The following is a 20,009-nucleotide window of genomic DNA, read 5'->3' on the forward strand; positions in this document are numbered from 1 at the left end:
GGGGGGGGGCAGTTACAGGGGGGAGCAGTTTCCAGCATTTTCCAAGGGCAGCTGAGCATGATATCTCATCCTCTTCAGTGTACAAAAAGATTCTAATCATGAAAGAAAAATAAAGATATTTGGCAATATTTGTTGAACATTTTTGTTGCTCAGGTTGTGGGATGGCAAACCTGCTGTTCATGACAACTACCAGAGTATTCAGCTAAAACAAATGTGTACAGTCTTCCAAGTGTAGTTATTTACTAATGCATACACTTGTATTTGAATTCTGTAATTAACATTTTAGAGGGTGTTTGGACCAAATGAGATACTTAACAGATACAATAGTTGAACAGATGCATAGAGCAATGGGATTCTTGATTTTCTGGGAAAGCCTTGGGTTAGAGGTTGTTGTATGTGGGCTTTTTCATTAAATGTGCCTGATATAATGTACTATTAGAATAGTGAATTTCAGTAGTTGTTTCTGAAAATTAATCTTTTAAGCTATACTTGAATTGAGTCTTTACCTGTTCAATATAAGCTACCCCAGAGAAAGACTAATTAAAAAAAGATCTGATGGAATAACATCTCACTTCACTTTGGCTATATATTCACGCTATTGCCCTTACACTTCTACTGCTCTGATTTTTAGTACCACTATAGGATTGCAGGGTGAACAGAGCAGACTAGGAGTAGAAAGTCTTGATGGAGATATCCTACAGGAAGCTTCCAGATATGCATTCAGAGTAGATCAAAGGAATCCTTACTTTGTGGCTTTTGTTGGACTCCTATCGACTGAAAATGCTCTGTGTATCCAGTGAGTGTGGATGTTGCTCTTAGATAGTGCTGACGTTCTGTGGGAGGCAGAAGGCGCAGAGGAAATAGCTACTGCTATTCATAACGGCGTTAACTGTTACCTTTGCTGTTACCTTCTGCCCAGGAAAGAATAAACATAGCTGTCTCTGACTTTGCCCTCGTTCTTGATGGGTTGTTACCGGGGTTTGTTTGGTTTGAGGTTTTGTGGTGGTTATGATTATTATGGCCTGTTTCTAAGTGGAGCTGCTGAGTGAGCAGACATAGTCTACATATTTGTTTACCATTATTTTTTTCATTTTCTTTTTACGTTCTATACCAGGCTATATTTTTTTCCAGGGTTCATAGAAAGAACTTGCATCTCCGGATTGTTGCCAAGTCTAATAATTAAGAGCATTGAGACCAATCTTCCTTAAAGTTTCCATAGAAATGTTCACATTTACACTGACTTTTTATCTGTTTAAGCACATAGCTCAGACAAAGTACTCGTATTTTATGAAAAGTTACTCACCCTCTCATTTTCTCCATGAATTATTCTGCTGTACATATTTTCTTGCTTTTTTTTTTTGGCCTTTTTAGATTGTTGGTATTGGTCCAAATTACCATCCAGTAATATAGGATCAGAAAGATCTGCATCTGCTTCTCAAAAACAAAGTAAAAAACCTCTACTGCTCTGTTGTGAATCACATCTGTTGCCACCCAGGGAATGATGCCTTGAGGACTTTTTCCTTAGAAATTAATTTCCTCTTTGCCTGCTTTACTCTGTGTTTAATGATACAACTGGGGGGGGGGGGGGGGCGCGGGCGGGAAGCTTTTGGCTTCATTAAAGAACATACTAAATTTTTCTTCAGCAATTATATACTAACTTTTTGTCAGGATATTTTCCTTGTGTCATACCTACGCTCCAGAGCAAAGTTGAACAATATATAATAGTAGTAGTAAAAGATCACATATTGACTAGCATAATTTCTGGAAGGTTTTCTAAAATAAGCTTTTTTTTTTAATCTAGTCACTTTTCATATTAGCAATGTCCTGAAAGTGTCGAAATGATAAGAAGGTCTTGAAAAAGCATTATTAGAAACAGAAAGCTCTTCCACTGTTTTCTAGTACTTTTCACTGTGAGCAGATGAGAGCGCTCAGTTTTGGGGTTGTTTTTCATTCCTAAAGTGAGCTGTATTGGAAAATCTATCTCTAGATATTTAAAGGGCTTGCATTTTGGTGCATAAAGTAAAAGATGTGTTGTTTTGTCAACGTGTATTATTCTTCAACTAAAAGACTAAAATTTCAGACAGAACTGCTGCTGAAGTTGTAATGTGACTGATTGGCACCAGGTAATATTTGGAATAAGTTGTCTGTCCTATGTTGGCGTTTCATTCATTAGGAGAATTCAGAAATAAATTCTTAATTTGCACACCTGATGAAACTTAACTTTCATGTGGATGACTGAAAAAGGTGTGTATTGGTTTATTTCATGCAGAAATTTTTGGGAGCACTTTCAGAAATCCAGCTACCTTTGTTTGTCTAATAACACGTCAGGTTTATTGGGACTATTGTTGAAAGCCTTACGCTAGTCTTAAGAAGCATGAGCAAACTGTAATTGTTTCTTTTCTTTCTTGGGTTTTTTTGGGGGTGGGTGGTGGGGTTTTTTTGTTTTGTTTTCTTCAGATTACAATTTTGTATAGCAGGTACAGGTGTTTTTGTAGCCTCTTTTAATGTCACAGACGTTTCCTATTACTGTAGCTGATGATTGTGTAAGTACCTCATAAGATGCAAGTATTGAACCAGGATTGCTGGAATGTTTATTTCAATGTCTTTACAAGTTGATTCTTTTTCCTTGCCCATTTTTCCTAAACCTCCTTCCCTGGCTCCTGATTGTTGCAAGATAGGAAAATCCATACTTTTCTGCTCAGAAGCTTTTCTCCTCTTCTTGCTTCAGAAGGGGTTGGGGGGAAATGCACAAATTTTCCACCTATCTAATTTTCCCTCTCCAAGCATGATTTGGAGTTGGACTGATTTAATGGTGTAAGAAGAAATAATCTTTCTATATAGTAATCATAGGGCTGATTTTGTTTCCTGCTCAGTTTTTGCAAGCAGCAATTACAGAACTAGTGGGAAGCAGGTTTGACAGTTGCCTGCTGTCTCAAGTTTTGAGTAGCATTTAGTTTTACAACTCCTAGGGAGTGTTTATTTTAATTCAAAGGCTTGGCAAACCTAAGGGCAGTGAGAAGATATTAGCATGCCTGGAAAGTAAGGAAAGTGGTACAGATTTACTTGGAAATTTCTTGCAATAAACTAAATTGAACAAAGTGAGTGGGGTTTGGTATTTTGTTGATGTTGGTTTTGGGTTTTTTTTGGTTCGTTTTTTTTTTTATTTATTGTTTTTTATTTTAGAAATTGAGATTTTAGTGTTTAATGTTTGTTAGTGGAAACTTTCATGTTTCTCATATGCAAACTGGAGATTGGATTTTTCTACTCTGTAACTGAAGTTAAAAAATTTAATTAACAGATTTAGCAAAAGGTCTCAATACAAGTACAGCTTCTAAAGGCAAAAGAAGTAATTTCTCAGGGTTTTATATGTTTACTGTAAAAAGACAATAATCTTCTTTTCCCTTGTATAAAAGTAACCAAAAATTCCTGACTTGCTAATTCTAGAGAATTTGTCTTGTCTTACTGGGCTGTTTTCCAACATTGAGAATATTATACTTCTCATGAATTTTTGATAATGTTATGCATAATTTGTGGAGAATTTACGCATTTCACATAAACCTTATTTTAAGTATTTTTAAAAATACAAATACTATGGCTATAGAAAAAAAATCCTCAACAACATGTAAGGAAAAGCAAATGAGAGGTGTAATTTTTATAATGATAGAGGGGGAATTTGGAATGATCATCTAGTGTTGGTAACACAGGAGGACATGGTTTGATAGTGGAGTGTGATGGTACAACAACTGAGATGAAGTGTCACTGTACAGATATTACCAGGGGGTAGGAGTGGTAGACATCTCAAGTATAACTGAGAAAGACATGAGACTTTTACAGCCCTACTAAATCTTTGAAGATCACTAATGGTTCTAGCTCTATTAGATGCATAAACCAGATGCTAACTGTCCAAGCAATTCTGTTTACCAGATAGCAATTATAGCATATGTCATGCTTTTAGTCTTCTCTCTTCCTGTGGCTTACAATGTATTTTGATGTACAGTGACAAAGACGTGATATAAAAATAGCCTAGCTAAATAAAAACTAATATGAAATATTTTATTCTGCAATTTTTATTTATCGATAATTAAACATATCTTCCATATTAAAAATACTGTAGAAGCTTCAAGAATGTAACTTGGTACCATGTTGTGTTTATTTTTTTTTTTACCATCAGATTTATGTATTTTAATGACCAAAAACTGTGTGGTTAAATATAAGAAAGGTTTTATAATATATTAATTTTCCTTTGGCTGAGTAACAGTAGAAAAAATTTTAGGAAGGGCCATTATCAAAATAATCTTTTGTGGGCTAACCGTGGGAAGCTAGGCAGTAGTGACCTCTTTTTGCCTGATGTGCCCCATCATGGAAGGCGGAAGCCCCCACCCCTCAATTAGAGATTTTCCGAACCAGAGGATGTGACTAGTTGGCAGAGGTGGATGCAAAGTGTCAGTCTGTGACTGACACCCTATAGTTTCTCACAGATGTGAAGTGAGCTCTGAATACACTGATTTTGTTCACTCTGGCTTATTCCGGTTGGAATCTGTCAAATTTGGAACTGATGTTATGTCTTAATGACTTACTCTAGATAACATTGAATGTGCCTGTTTTCCAGAGTATCTGGCTTCATACATGAAGTGCAGGATATGTGTATGAATTTTGGGGGTTTTGGGGGTTTTGGGGGTGGTTGTTTTTTTGCTTTAGATTTTAGGATACATGGTGCAAATTCCTGCATTAGCTGTTGAGAGTCAGTTCCATCCAGATACTGCATTTTCTATCTTTCATATGAAGAGAAAAGTTTTTGTCTTTTTTTGAGCGTGTATATTCAGTTGTGTTGACAGAATCAGCTTGAAGGTGGAACCAGGGATTTCTTCCAGTATGACTAACCCTGATCTTTCTCCACAAACATTCCTTTAATTAACTAAACTGATGCTAACTCATGATTCATTCCTTCTTTCCAAAAGAAAGATTTTGGGCTTAGGGTAGGATTTGGGGGTTTTTTTGTGGCCTTCTCACAGTAGTTTTTGCTGCTTTGTGATATATTTCTTCTTTATTACAGGAACACTTACACAGAATGAGATGATATTTAAGCGCCTCCACCTAGGTACTGTGTCCTATGGAACAGACACAATGGATGAAATTCAGAGTCACATTATAAACTCTTATTCACAGGTATCTCATTTCATAAATTATTTACCTCTAATATTGAGATTATTTTGTTTCTAACAGCATTGAAGCATTATGGTTACTGATTGTGTCTAGAATTTTGAGATGCTATGAAAATTATTTCATTTGTAGGTATCTCTTAACAGACATGATGAAAGGGAAAAATGTGAGACAGTACATAGTTCTCTCCTGATTCTGAAGTTCCTTGTAATACCCACTTAAAGGAGTTTACTTTTCTGTTCCTCACTAGCAGAAATCTGTGTTAAGCTGTCTGTGCAGTGCAGTCTTTCTCCTGCCAAATCATTTAAGAGTAAGCTATTCATTACTGAGACTACAAATTACAAGTAAGTGTCCAGAACAAGACAAACAGTAATTATATCTTTGAAGATATTCATCAAGAATAGACATTGAAAAGCTACATTAATTGGTATAACCAAAAAGTAAAAAAAAAAGTTGTTAAAATAAAATTTATAAAGGCATATCTAGCAAGTGTTCTTAAAAAAAAATTATGATTGCAAACAGCATAAAACTGGGGGCAGGGGAGAAAATTGAAAACTCCGTATTGCTTGAGAGTGAAGTGTTCCTGTGATATATGAGAGTGCTTGGTCTGGAAAGTGTACAGAGGATTCTGGCTACCTGTCTGTGGGTCAGTTGTGGGATGAAGGAGGAAGATAGAATTCTGCAAGCATCACTTGCATCCCCCATGTACCTAAACTATTTAGGTGCTTTCTGCAACCCTTTCTAATCAACTGATTCTACTCTGAGATTAGAAAGGATTTTTTACTATATTTTTTACTTACATTTTTTGAAACAGAAAAGAAAAAAATTGACAGAAGAGGAAATAAATGATGGGTTAACTAATATTTCCGTATGTTGCATACAGTACGATAATAAAAGTTTATATAAAAGTTCTTTTCCATGCTTAATTTGGATACACAAGTATGACTGGCTGACCTAGTTAAGTTTGTAGACTGACCTCCTTGTCTGTGTCCCCATTTTCTCTTCTAAACGAATTGTAGGATCAACAATTGATTTGGATCTTGAGTTGTGCTGTGTTTTGAACTATGGCTCCCTTCTCATTTGCTTAAAATGAAAATTAAGAAGTAGCTGTTTGACACCGCACTGGACTCAGTCAATATAGTGTCGCTTTGGGGAAGAGAGGCAGGAGGGAAATCAGTTAATAAGCAGTGTATGTTCTAAATTTTTAGTCTGCAACTTATATTATTTCCCATCTAAACAGATCAACAAATCCACTCCTTTTCTTTGGATAAATCTGTTTCAGCTTAATTCTGAGCGGGTATAGCCACGAATAGTGACTGAGATGCAATAATATGCCTTATGTAAACGAGATATGGAGCACTTTTACCTAAAGATCAGCAGTCCAAATTTGGTTCAGAATGGCTTACTGAAAGTAATTGCTACCTGACTATGTTCATAATGATCACACAAACATAGTTTTGTTATAATGGGTAGTTTGGGTATTCATGGTAACAACGGTAGCAATAAATAGCACTAGCTGACAGTCTTGAGCTGGCACACCTAGGTCTGACAGAGTCTGACGACTAAGCACCAGTCTTCTAGAGAAGGCATATTCATTAACACTGTTTTCATATTTTGTGGTTAAATATGCTGAGAAGAATTGCTTGATTCCTGAAATTCTTACTTGCTTAAAGCTTTTACTAGTTTGCTGTAAAACTTAATGAGTGGTACCCATGGTTAATTAAGTTTTTAATAACTGTAACATACTTGGCACTGAAATTTTTAGAAGAAGAAATGTGAGGGAAGCTTTTTTTTCTCTATTGTGGGAAAAGATTTCCCAAAATTAGGTTTGCTGTTAGAAGATGATGAAAAGAATGTTCCTTTTGGAACTTCCTTTTTTCCAGCTTTATATAACACTACTTGTTGTTTAAATAATGGTTTAATTATGCATGTGTTGGTAGCAACTCTTTAAAACAGAAAAATGAAGGAGTCTCAGTAACAAAACAAGCAACTATTAAACAAGTGTTTCAATCTGAAAAAGTATGGTGAGGTTTTTATTTAATCTATGATAATAGAAGCTGCCAGTTAGCTAGGCAGTGGTTCTTGTGTGACATTGATTTTATCCCTTGTTTGTGTTCTGTTTTATTATTACAGTGGACCTACTAGACTATTGTCATCTTAATGTAACACACAAATCTATTATAACCTGATTATATTTCCCCACTGGAAGCATTTTGTGATAGAGGGCATAATCTTTAATGGAATTTGTGTGAAATTAAATTATACAAGCATCAATAAACATAACATAATTCAGAAGGAGTAAATCAGCTTAATTTATTTGCGGCTGTAATGGCATCAGCGTTAGCAGAATGCAAATGCAGAAGTTTAAAGCAGTAGCTGAAAAGCAGTGCCAGATGAGCAGAAAGTTAAACCCTTTATTAGACAACACTGTAATTTGATGGGCAGAATGTTCACGGTTCAGCGGATTGCAGTCAGGAGGAAAAAAAAGCGTGATTTCTGGAGAGGTTTTCTGAGTTACCCTGGAGTGAACAGAAGAGCCTTTGCTAGTACTGTTGATATATTTAATGTGCTGACTTAAAAAAATTTTTAAAAACCACCAACAAATAAACCCACAAGACACACACAACCCCCCCCAACCCCAAAAAAACAATAAAACCCAAACCCGCTTATTTTCAACTAATTGTAAATGTATAGTACTTTCTCTTAAAAGATTAATTCAGTCATGTGCTTGGACATTTCTGAAGGATAACTTAAAGTAGTTCTAGTTTAGTGGTTATGTAACAGTAATGTGATCTTGAAATATATGTAAAATTATTATTTTGCATGATTATTTTATTAGCTATTGCATTCTTGTAAGGACAAAAATTTCAGCCTGCAGCAAATGCATGCAAACTGCATTAGTTCACAAGTAAGATAGAAATCGTGTAGGTTATAAATTAAATCAGCACTATTTGTATTTTAATGACCCTAATATTTATACTTAACAGTGATAGTTGCTTTTGTTCTTTTGTTCCATACCAGTGTGGTGGTCTTTAAAATACAGAGATTTAGGTGAAGATTTAAAAGAAACATTACTTTTAATTTAAAGGCATTGGAGTTTCCAACCACCTAATGTACACAGGTGATAAAGAGACTGAAGAACAACAACAAAAAGCCACCACCCTTGAAATTTTGTTTTGGTGTTTCTGAATTCATTCAGTTGGTTGGTGACTTAAATACAGTTCATAGAATGTAAAGGATATTAAAGGACTATTGTGACATATCACCGAAAAAGGTAAATTCTGAAGTGAGGAAGCAGGGTTTTCTGCAGAATCCAGTCAGCCTATTCACTCCTTTTACTGCATACTTGTTTTAATTTCACATTTTTCAATTGTCTGTGGGCTCTGTTACTGAAGTCTGACTACAAATGCAAGGTGACAAACCCACAGTTATGTATCAGTTCTACAGAAAAATAGATGAGGGTTTTTATGAATCCCAAACTGAGTTAACAGTAGGTTATGTAAAATAAATGGTTACTATCCTTATCGGGTACGGCCTTTGTAAAGGGAGCAGTCGGATATACATATTAGTATTCAGGTTTTGTTTCCATTATTGAACTTTGTTTTACTATTCATTGTGTTGGGTCTCAAAGGTGCACTCTCAGAATAGTGGAAACAGTACAAGTTCAACACCATCTAGGAAACCTCAGTCATCTGCACCCAAAGTCCGCAAGAGTGTCAGCAGTCGGATACACGAAGCAGTGAAGGCCATAGCACTGTGTCACAATGTGACCCCGGTATATGAATCCCGGGCTGGTGTGTCTGGAGAAACAGAGTATGCAGAGGTGGATCAGGACTTCAGCGATGAAAATCGAACTTACCAGGCTTCCAGCCCTGATGAGGTTAGTACCCAAGGGTGAAAAGTTAATATCTTGTAAAGAATGGGATAAGCTAAGTTAAAAAGAGCAGAACTGTGAAAGAAGGGTGTTTTGGACTGGGTTTTCCTTAAGATTAGCAGTAATCTGGTTTTATTTCCTCTACAGCTGTAGGAGAGATCTGGTGTTTCTTGGTTACATAAGTGTTTTCAGTTATTTGACTAAAAGGTCTGTGAAGTCAGTGGTTTGGGATCAATACTGTGTTGAGTATTGCAATTGAAGTTGTTAGGTGTATTCTCAAAACATTAATCCGTGTATGAATCATAGCATGTACATGCAAAAGGGAATATGAAACTGCTTTGGGTGATGGACAACCAGGTACATTAGCTAGAGACACTACCAGTTAGTGGAATGTTTAGATTCTTAACAGGAAAAAAAAAAAAAAGAGCCCAAACCTCAAATACTCCTGTAGAAAAGTTTTTGAGCTTCAAACCATAGTAGCTTCATAATCTTCAGGGTTCAGCCAAAACTGCATCAAGTGTAGCACAAATGTAAAAGCCCATTTAAATGAAAAAATGCATTTGACTTCCATTGAAATCCAAATTTTAAACAAATCCCACTGCTTTCAGTGGATTTGAGTTATTTTTCTGAATAACCCTGTTTTAGGGCCTAAACTGATTGCCCAAAATTCCATTTAAAAAGATATTAGAAGAGGGGGCAAAGCTCAAGTTTCAGGATACTGCAAAGTAAGCGTAAAAAATAATTATAGCCCTTTCATCTTATAAAATGTGTATGGACTTGATACAGTAGAATAGAGAAATAGAGCATTTTGAGGTTGGCTCACCTCTGAAAGTGAGCAGATTGAGGGGCATCTCTGTTTTAAAGAAATTCTAGCAGTGTCTGCAACTTGGATGTGCTGTTGGTGGTGTACCCACGGTTGCTAAGTCATAACCAAAACAAGATTGTTCTAATATGTGAAGAAGGGAGTGTGTATCTGAAAGCCTGTATATTTTTCTAGCTATCCAAGTTGACCTAATACAAGATAGTATTTCTTCTACAAATCTCATCTTGCCACAGCGTAGCCTGTTATTCTTGGTATATGTTTGGTTTACATGTCTAATATGCCACCATATGTAATACTAACAAAACTTTAGCAATCCAAACTGCAACCGGTAACTGCTAAAAGTAACAAGTCTATAGCACGTATTTTTAGGAATCCAAGAAATAAAATCAGGTCTGTCTTCATGTAGTACTGAATTAGCAGGCATTACGTGCATTTCAGATGCTATAACCAGTTTGTAGTGTCAAAGGATTGTAGAATATAAAGAAGTGGCTGGTTCTCAGTGATTAAAAAGTGGCAGTCAGAACATTTTTTTAAGAATAAACTCTAAGCAGGACTCAGCTCTTTGGCTTAAATCAATAATCCATAGTAGTGTATGTGGTGTTATATAGTGGGGATTGATCAGCATTATGAATTGAGAATACTGGAAGTGCATTTGTTGATGCCAGAGATACAGTGTAAATATAGTTTGTTAGTGTAGCTGTATGATGCTTGATTTGTACTATGCACATGTGTACAGATTTTCATATGCATGTATATTCATATTTGCTAAATAGATAATTTAATGAGCATGTGAGGTATTACTAAAATATAATGAAAGACTGCATGAACCAGTATCTACCTATGAAGATATGATGACAGCTGTGGATTAAGAAAACATTCTGCTTTAACAGCCAACGGTCTTACTAAATCAGGTGGAGAGATGTGCAATTGAGAGAGACTGTGAGTTTTTTCTCACACTTGCTCTTCTCTCCCTGTGGGCTTTTGTATATTCCTTCAGCTGTTTGGAACCTAAAATTATTACCATAAAGAGCAATTCTCCTCCCATATTTGCTAAAGGAAACAGCTGTAAGACTTAAGAATTATGCAAGTGGTGCCCTGGGAAGGCAGTAGGGAGTTTGACCTTGGAAAGAGGAAAGGAAAGTTGATAAACTGCTAATACAACAGATCTGGGACGCAGGGTGGAAAGGGAAGTGGAAGAGAAAATCAGCAACAAAGAAACCGTTAGTGCTTCAAGGAAGAGAAAGCACAGGTACCCTTTTAATAATGAATTTTTTAAATCATCTCATACATTCAAACTATATGACAGTGAAATGAAAAACTTACATTTTAGAACAGGTAGCATGAAATTTTGTTTCTCAAAGATAATGCTTGAAACACTACTAAAAAAAATGTTGAACAAATATGCTTTAATATAATGAGAAATTGATGCTAAATGGACTCTTACAAAAAGATGAAGCTACAAAAACATTTAAACAGCATAAAAATTGCAGCATGACAGCAAAAAACCGAAGAGTTGAAAGACTAGCAGGTCTTTATCATAATTTTTTAAAGAGTTCTATTGATGCAATGTTTGCAAATCACTGGAGCCTAAGGAAAATAATGTAAATGGTTCATTATTTAGCTTATTGAACTTTCCTGCAGTTAGGTTGACGGATGATGCCAATGTTTCCCAATCACCAAAGTACCATTTTAAAAGCATTTTTTATTGAATAAAGTGCTTTGAATATTGCACCCTGGAGCTTTATTTAGGGAAATGGTTCAATTGATGTTTTCTGTTTAACCTCAGCACTGACCTATCACAACATATTTGGTTAATAAGCAACATTATCATTTAATAGACTTAACCAGTTTTATGCATTGTACTTTCTCAACATTACAACTCTGTTCTCTTAGATTCTGTTTATGTATCTGGCTTGATTGCAGTCTTTTGAAAGATGATGTTATTTTCACAGTTGTCTGTTGCATTATGTAGTATTGCATGATATCGCCGTAGCATATAACCAGCAGAGAACAATGTGTAAGTATAAACTATTCTTCCATGTAAGGAAGTATAAGCAGCAGTTTAGTAATACTTTGACACTCTATACACTTACAGAATTGGCTGAGGAATTAATTTGAGATTCTTCACATCTGTGTGTGTATGTGTGCATCCATATACAGATAAAATATAACCATAACAAAGTATGCACATTTAGAAGTAGGGACATTAATCATAAAAGATGTATTTATCTATTGTTAGAGTAACCTGAGATAAGTAACTGATTTTGTATTCATAATGTGAACCCTACTTATGCCAGGCTCTTTGTTTCTTATGATAAGTGATCAATATTTCATTTTCTCTGAAAGAGTGGAAAGTTTCATTTGTCTGTCACTTGTCCTCTACAGCTGTAGCATAGCAAACAATAAACATTCACTGAGAACTCGCTGAAAAAAATGAAAACTGCTCCTACTTGCCCATCATAGGTGTGGGTTCAGCTCATCTGTAGAAAGCCAGCTACCTTAATGTAATGAACAATCATAAAAGGATATAAGCTAAGTAGGTAAAGCAATGGAGTTCAAAGGTCACAGACCCAAGCAGTTCAGGGGCATGCTATGAACAGGAGCCTTTGAAGACCTTTGCTCCCCTTGGTCAGAAAAGATTGATCAGTCGCGATTTTTAATGGCTGCTTACTCTCATAAACCAGCTATTTATTGGTTATGCTTTGTTCTGCACTGTTATATTCTCAAGCATTTCTAATTCCAGGATTTTGAATATTGAAATACTACCATAAAGTGTGGTCAGTTATTTAATTCCAACGTTTCTGTCCAGAGACAACAGAGTTGCTAAAATAAATTACAAGGATACAAAGCCAATCATTTAAAAACAGACAGGGAAATTATATGCCCTTAGTGAAGCAGCTTTTGTGTTTACAAAAGTGAAGCTGTAATGTATGAGACATGTTGTATTGTTTAATTCATTTTATTGTGTGTGCTTATTGAAGCAAGACTAATTGTGTTGTTTTGTCAATGTATTGTGAAAAGCAAATCACTCAGCATAAAACCATCACTTTCATGACCTTCGAGACCCACAAAGAATAACTACTCCATAGCTTGTCTTGAATATTGATCATCAGTTTTTTCACATGATCAAACTGTATTTTTAAGTTAATAATTTTATTTTAATTATGAAGCTTCTTGATGAAGTGATGGACTGCAAATGTTAGTTATCAAATCGTTGTTTATAAATACAAACAAACCAGTGCTGATTGGAAACATATGTGGGTTGTTGTTGAACAATCCAAATTGAAACTGTTGGGAACACTCAGGCAGTGGGAAAAAGTAGTCTCACTGCTTCTTCCCTGTTTCCAAACCAATAGCCTTACCTTCAGGATACTACACATGTAACCTCTGCCTACCTTACATGGCAACCTGATTTTGAAAGTAGATCCTATCATCTGAAGTGAAGATATTCTTAAATACTCTACAATAAATGAAGGTTGGTTAGATGAGAATTCTTCTAAGCAGCACAACTAGCTTACAAAATTTCCATCCCTAGTCCTTCTTTTACACCCTACAAATTGCTCCCTCATATACTCCAAAACCTTCAAAGCCTTTATTTGTATGGGTCATTTTTTTCAGTTTAAGTGGTCAGGTTCATAGCATGGCTCCAGAAAAGCTGTCAGCACAGCTGGGGTGGAACTCCCAAACTGCTGGATGGCGTGGAAAAGAACCTGCCGCGAGGCAGTGGATCTCTTTCTTAAACTGATGTTAGCTCAAAAGGGAATATTTTATGTTGAAAGTGACAATTAACTGGTCATAAAGTGTTTTGAGCAACGCTTTGTAAATACTGAGCAGTTAGATATTTCTGCTAGGGAGCAGCAACGGCAGGCTGGCCAGGAAAAGGAAAACAGGAGCTGAGCATGAATGACAGCCAGCCAACTAGAGGCAGTGGCCTCAGTGATGAGGTATACAGCCCCACAATATCCAGGCAAGGTGAAAAGAGCATGTCCCATGATGGAAACCAGAGACAGTCAAGAGTATAGATTGTTGTACAGGTCAGTGGTGATGAGGCATGTCTGAATTCAAACCATGAAGTGCAATCGTTAAGTCAGGATCAGGTCCCAAGGCACTAACCAGCATTAGCCACAGTCTGGTGATTGCAAGGAAGGCTCATGGCAGTGAGGCAGGTCCAAAGCCAGGAGCTCGTGTCTGCCTATCAGGGCCAGGTCGGCAGGGTACATGGCCAGGTGTGGGCATAGCTGCAACATGACTGCAATGTAGCTCTCACAGGACTAAGCATGAACCAGGTGAAAGGGGGAGGGCAGCCTCCGTGGAGGCTTCTTCAAGTTGTTTCTTCATCACAGCTCTTAACAGTGAGCTGGTCTTGAACACAGCTGGTTAAACTCCTAGGAAGGAGGGTGTGCTCAGGGCCTTGACAGTTTCAGTCCAAATAGTGTTTTGAATATTTTTTTCATAGAAATACATTGCTATTCTGTCTTGGTTGATAAAAGGTTATGTTTGAGCCAAGTAAGTATCCAGTCACTGTTCCAATTTACCCAAGCTAGGAGTGGGCTGGGTTGTTGAGCTTCTTTATTTCACTTCTGCTTTCTCTCTCAAAATATTCTGTTATAAAAAACAACAAAATTAGTGGATTAGGTGCCTAAGAATGAGCTAGGTTCCAAACAGCCCAGAATTCAAAGGGAGCAGTAGTAGTATGATGGTTTGTACGTTCCGTTCCTGACTGATGTAGTGTCTAAAGCAAGCAAAACCAGCCTTAGGGTATTTTTTTGGTCTTCTGCCAAGCAGTAACAGCCTTTTGGGATTGATCCATTAACTGAAGGTCTTCAGGATTCAGCAGGATGCCTCAAATACCTCACTTTGTGGATTTATAACCCTGTGTGCCCAAAGGCAAGGCAAGCTTCACTTTTTCAAGTGACCATATCAGATTTTCTTTAACTGGGATTTCGTGCCACCATGCTCCCAAGATGACAGGTAACTAGAGGTAGTTACGTTTTCCACAGAGCAAAGGGACTCAGTGTTGCAGTTCCCCAAACTGAAAATTAGTAAGACAGCTGGGTGATAAGTGATATTTCCTGTTGGTCCAGAGGAAGCTAAGGAAGATGTTAATCTGAGAGGAATGAGAGTGCCCTTCCTTGTGTAAGTTATTCACCCTCACAGGGAAAGGTCAGGGGAATTCAGAGGTGGGCTTTGAGTTGGGCTATGTAAGGAACAGTCCTGTACAAACTGATTAAATGGCCTAAAGCCCTCTAACACCACTCCAGAGAGAAGCAAACTGCTGTTATTTGATAGGGCAGGGAGGTACTTAACTCTTTCATCTGCAGAGTTGAAAAACAAAGTTATGGCTGTTCCTTTAAATGCTTTCTATGAACAATCTGTTTCATCTTACATGTTGGCCTTAACTTTAACTATTGACTGATGTGCTTAGATATTTGTAATATTTTCTGACACATAATTATTTTCATTGGGGTTATTAAATGGGAGTCATAGGCTAATCGGACTTATTGTAGAAGACATTTTCTCCTTAGGGAAAAAAACAATGTTGGCACCATATTTGAAAACAAAAAATAATTTATAATGTAATTCGTTTACGATAAAATTAAATATACCAAGGTTTTTATGACCTATCAGTTTACATGTTTTCTAAAGTTTTTTAAAATTGTTGATTAGTATTTATTTTAGGTTAAAATCAGTCTAATGTTCTAATTAAATATGCAGTTCTGAATCCACAACAGGAATAATGGTTTTGGGTTTTCTTTTGTGCTTATTGTGGTGTTTATGCAGTCCTTTCATTTTCCTGCCTCTAGCAGGCTTAGGTTTTGTGACTGATAAAATAGGTAGCTGTATCATTGTCACTTAACAGCCTTGTCTACTCTATGGAACTTTCTAGAAACTACCTAACGTTTTTATAAACTGCTTGTTTTGATTTAGTTCAGTAAATGAACATTTCTAAACAAATGGGATTATTATGTCCCCAAAACATGGAATTCGTGTACAGGGCTGCCGTGGTCTGTAACAACAGTGCTTCTGAAGTCTCCCCTCTTCATGACCCTCTCAAGACACAGATGTTCTTCAGGCAACTGAGCTAGACACACCGTCCTGCTCTGAGAAGCTGCTTCCACCTACTGAGCTGGTACTGCTGTAGGTTGCATTATGGGTTGCACACTTGAGTTTTGAGAGAGTTTCCTTATGAAGTCTCTGAATTTGACTTTGAATGGAAATCTGTGCTGTGTTAATTGAAGAGTTTGATATTTGGGGCTGTGAACTATGGGAGCTCTGAGGGTTGGGTGGCCTCTAGTGGAGAGACTCTGCTGACCAAGGCAACAAGAGCTCAACAGTGGGCAGATGGTAAATAGAAATATCTGAAAGATTTTGGGTAAGAAACACTAAACAAGGGGTGTTTCTCAGTAGCTTTTGTCAGATCTGTTGCACTTCTGTTTCATAATGCAAGTATTTGCTGCCTTCATTCCTACTTTGGAAGTTGCTCTTTGACCTTGTCATGCAAGAGGTGGATAGCTCTCTTTACTCTTTGGATTGCTACTGAGGAGGAGGACAACTAGCTAGGAGGTTAGAAACCACAGAAGCGCTCTTTGACTCCACCTATGTTACCTGTCCTGGGAACACTGCACAGTTAGTGGGTTCAGGTGCATGCCTGTGTGTCAGTACTGGGAGGACCCTACACCTACCGATGTACTTATGTCTCCCAGGCAGCCAGTTGGCATAGAAGGGAAGGTAGGTGATAAGCCAGGCAAGATCCACAAAATATTCAGATAATTCCCTAACCTGGATTCAGGAAACTTAACACATTTCATCTGCTCATGTTAGGAAATTAATGGTTATTGGCAAATAAATATTATAATGGATTTTTGTTTAAAGCAAAATGGTAGCATCACCAGCAAAGACTTTTGTTTGTCCAACCTTTGATTGCTTCATCTGACTCCATCCAATATGTCAAGCTCTGTAGAAGCCACAGCTGCTGCGGTTACCTGCCATTCTAGGGATTATTGATGTATACATACTGGATTGCAAGATCATTTTAATGTAAGGCTTCAGAAACATGTTGAAGAGAACTTGTACTTGTAGAGGGGAAACCTCAAGAAGAGAGGCTTAACTAAGAATCCTTTTCCTGAATTCTGTATAACCAACCATTCAAGATATATTCATTTGTTAAGATTTATAATTTAGATTTTCATGCAATTTGTGAAATTTTTTTTTTAAGTTTGTATATTTACAAGCTTCAGATATGTAATGGTAAGGTCTGGCTATGTTTTTCTGGATGCTGTCATGGTCTAGCTGCTCTGATTTGTTCTGAATGACGAGAGTCCAACTTAATGTCTTGCTCTCAAGTTTTTTCAGTTTCCTTTTAGGCATCTATTTGACTCTTGAGCCTTATTGATTATTTCTGCTATGGTATTTGCACTGATCAATTTAAAAGAAAAAAAATATATATGCAGTTGTGTGTAGACCAGGTATAAGAATCCAAAATGACTGTGCTGCAGAATGCTAATTCAAATGGTAGGTGAAGCCAAGCATAAACGAAATAATAAACAGATGTGAGTCACCAAATATAGAACACTTTAGTCCTAGCTGCAAAGGGACACAAATGAGATGATAGGGTATTAGTAGAAAGATGCAATTTACAGGTCAGAATGTAATAGTAACCTTTCACTGTGAAAATTGAAAATTAACCTTGGGAGTATTGGATCATTTACAGCTTATATGGTACTTTTATCAAAGAAAAAAAATCTTCAAAAAGATTTCCGGTGATTTTCGAGATTTTAAAATGGTGGTTTTCCAAAGTGTGTTGTTTTCTCTTCTGTAGCTGCGTATCACTGTATTTTCATTTGGCGATGCCTACGCAGATTGCACTACTAGGGTGGTTTCCTAGGGGTTCACACAAATTTTTTTCCCAATTTTAGATTTTTATAGAAGCTACGGTGACTTACTTGCTTAGGGTGAAATTCTTAATAAGCATTAGTCATGTCTGTTGAACTTATCTGGAGATTTTACTACTTGCATGTCATTTATAAGACTACTTGATTTTTTTTTTGTCTTACCTGAAATGAGTAGCAGAGGCAGGATCCATAAAAATCAAGTGAACTTCATTATAATTACTTTTCTATTAATTTAAACGTGTGGTTTCCAATAATGATTAGCATTTGGAAAAACAAAAATATAATTGAGGAGGAGAATTTTTGTATCGGAAATTTCCCATTCAGATATGGCTTGTATATAAACTAACAGTAAAGCAGTTTTCCTAAAGCATTAATTTTTTTGAGGAATAAAGCACACGGTGGTGGTGATAGAAAAACATCTAGTGCATTATTTAAAGCATAACAAAGAAGAAAGTAAAAGCTAGATGTCATGCACTTTGAAGCAGCAAAATAAAATAAAAATCTCTAATGCATGCATTTAAGATGCCATTTAGTGGTGTAGCTAATAGTGATTATTGTATAAGGCAGCATTTCTGGATTTGTAAAAGGGACTTTCATGAGTGTGTTGTGGGATGCAGTATTGTAAGCTTGGTTTCCATCTCATTTGGAATGGTAAGAACACAATTATATTATTGTTGAAACAAAGTAGTAAAATGATGCAAGTGAACAAAGTAAGCTAGAAATAAGATCTTTTGCTTATCTATTTACTATATATTACAGTGTCTCAACTTGCATGTAACTGTGGATCTAATAAAATGTTTTGTAGGGAAATACTCCCAAAATCATCTACGTACATAGGTGGTGTTGGTACAGAAATTGTATCCTGGTTTTGCATAATTTCTATTGGCTGTCCTTTAAGTATTGTTGAATATATATCTGGGGGTTTTATTAGAACTGTTACTTCTGAACAATATATTCTAAATAACTCCTTTGCAGGAATAAGTTCAAATAAGTTTTTATAGTCTTCATAAGAATTTTTGTAAGCTTTCTGAAGGAAAATACTTGTTTGATGTATTAAGATTTTGTACTCGGTCTACTGCTATTCAGGGTTTTTTTTTCCTAGATTCTTGGAAGAGTTTAGGCTTTTACCCTAGCAACAGTTGTTTGGCTTTAGCCTAGTTTATATAACAGTATAATAGACCTTTCACACTTAAACATGTCTCTTTTTTTCCTTTTTTTTTCTTTCTTTTAGGTAGCTCTGGTGCAGTGGACAGAGAGTGTCGGTCTCACTCTGGTTAACAGGGATCTGACCTCAATGCAGCTGAAGACCCCTGGTGGACACATTCTGACGTACTATATTCTGCAGATCTTTCCCTTCACTTCTGAGAGCAAGCGCATGGGGATCATAGTTAGGGTAATTTTGAGGGTGTTCTGGGTGTTGGTTTTTATTTCTCAAAAAATGTTTTTACTCAATGTTTATTTTTATAAAATGTAATAGAAACTTGTCCTTCAGGGAATGCATTTCACAAGATTTTCAAGTGGAAAGTATACTGTTGACACAGGGGCATATGAAATGCTAGGCAAGCAACTGTAGAAAAATATAGTTAACCTGATGTTGCCGAGAGCTTTGTAAAGGACAGACTCTTACATGGGAACACATTCATTTCACTACTTCACGCTTGGCCTCTGATGCTGCAAGTTGCCTTTTAAGCCTTTGTTTTTCATTTTCCGTTTGTTTCTTTCATACAAAATATGTTGTTTCTTCAAGGGATAAATTAATGGCTGAAATTTCTTACAATAGTAGTTAGTATCTTTCTGTACTACTAGTGCTGCTGCTTTTCCAGATGCATATTGGTACCTGAGCTGATGTGCATACACAGCACAGCCCACAGGGTCTAAGTTGTTGTCTAGATGCCCAGTTGGGAGCATAATAACGATCATTAAAACCTCAGGTGAAAGTAAGCCACACCGTGCTGAAAGGAAGGTTTAAACCTATGCAAATGTTAAGTCATCCCTGCTACATACTTCAGCCATCTACCTAAAATCAGACACTGTAGCAGAACGGCACCAGACAACATTGTTAGATGGTTAGATCAGGGCCAAGTCCCAGTTAAATAGGTGTCAGATCATCCCATTTTTTATTTGCCAGTGATGACAAGCCAGGTGTACCATCAGCCTTAGGCAAGGATATTTCAGGCAGAATATGTGCATGCTCAGGTCTGGAGAGACCTTGGCAAATCTGTGTTTCATTAGGTGAGGTTGGCACCAAGAGCCTGTTTAA

General features: G+C 36.6%; 1 protein-coding gene across 2 annotated transcripts in view; it reads left to right on the top strand.

Annotated features, from left to right (window-relative positions):
* ATP9B (ATPase phospholipid transporting 9B (putative)) overlaps window positions 1–20,009 on the top strand; it is a 169,915-nt gene that overhangs the window by 128,605 nt on the left and 21,301 nt on the right. For both annotated transcript variants that reach the window (XM_064443729.1, XM_064443730.1), the window contains exons 14-16: window positions 5,054–5,166; window positions 8,792–9,040; window positions 18,981–19,142. In XM_064443729.1, the coding sequence (XP_064299799.1) occupies window positions 5,054–5,166; window positions 8,792–9,040; window positions 18,981–19,142 (524 nt within the window). The remainder of the gene's footprint in view (window positions 1–5,053; window positions 5,167–8,791; window positions 9,041–18,980; window positions 19,143–20,009) is intronic.

The sequence above is a fragment of the Phalacrocorax carbo genome, chromosome 2 (assembly GCF_963921805.1).
Source record: "Phalacrocorax carbo chromosome 2, bPhaCar2.1, whole genome shotgun sequence".
In the NCBI taxonomy this organism is placed as follows: domain Eukaryota; kingdom Metazoa; phylum Chordata; class Aves; order Suliformes; family Phalacrocoracidae; genus Phalacrocorax; species Phalacrocorax carbo.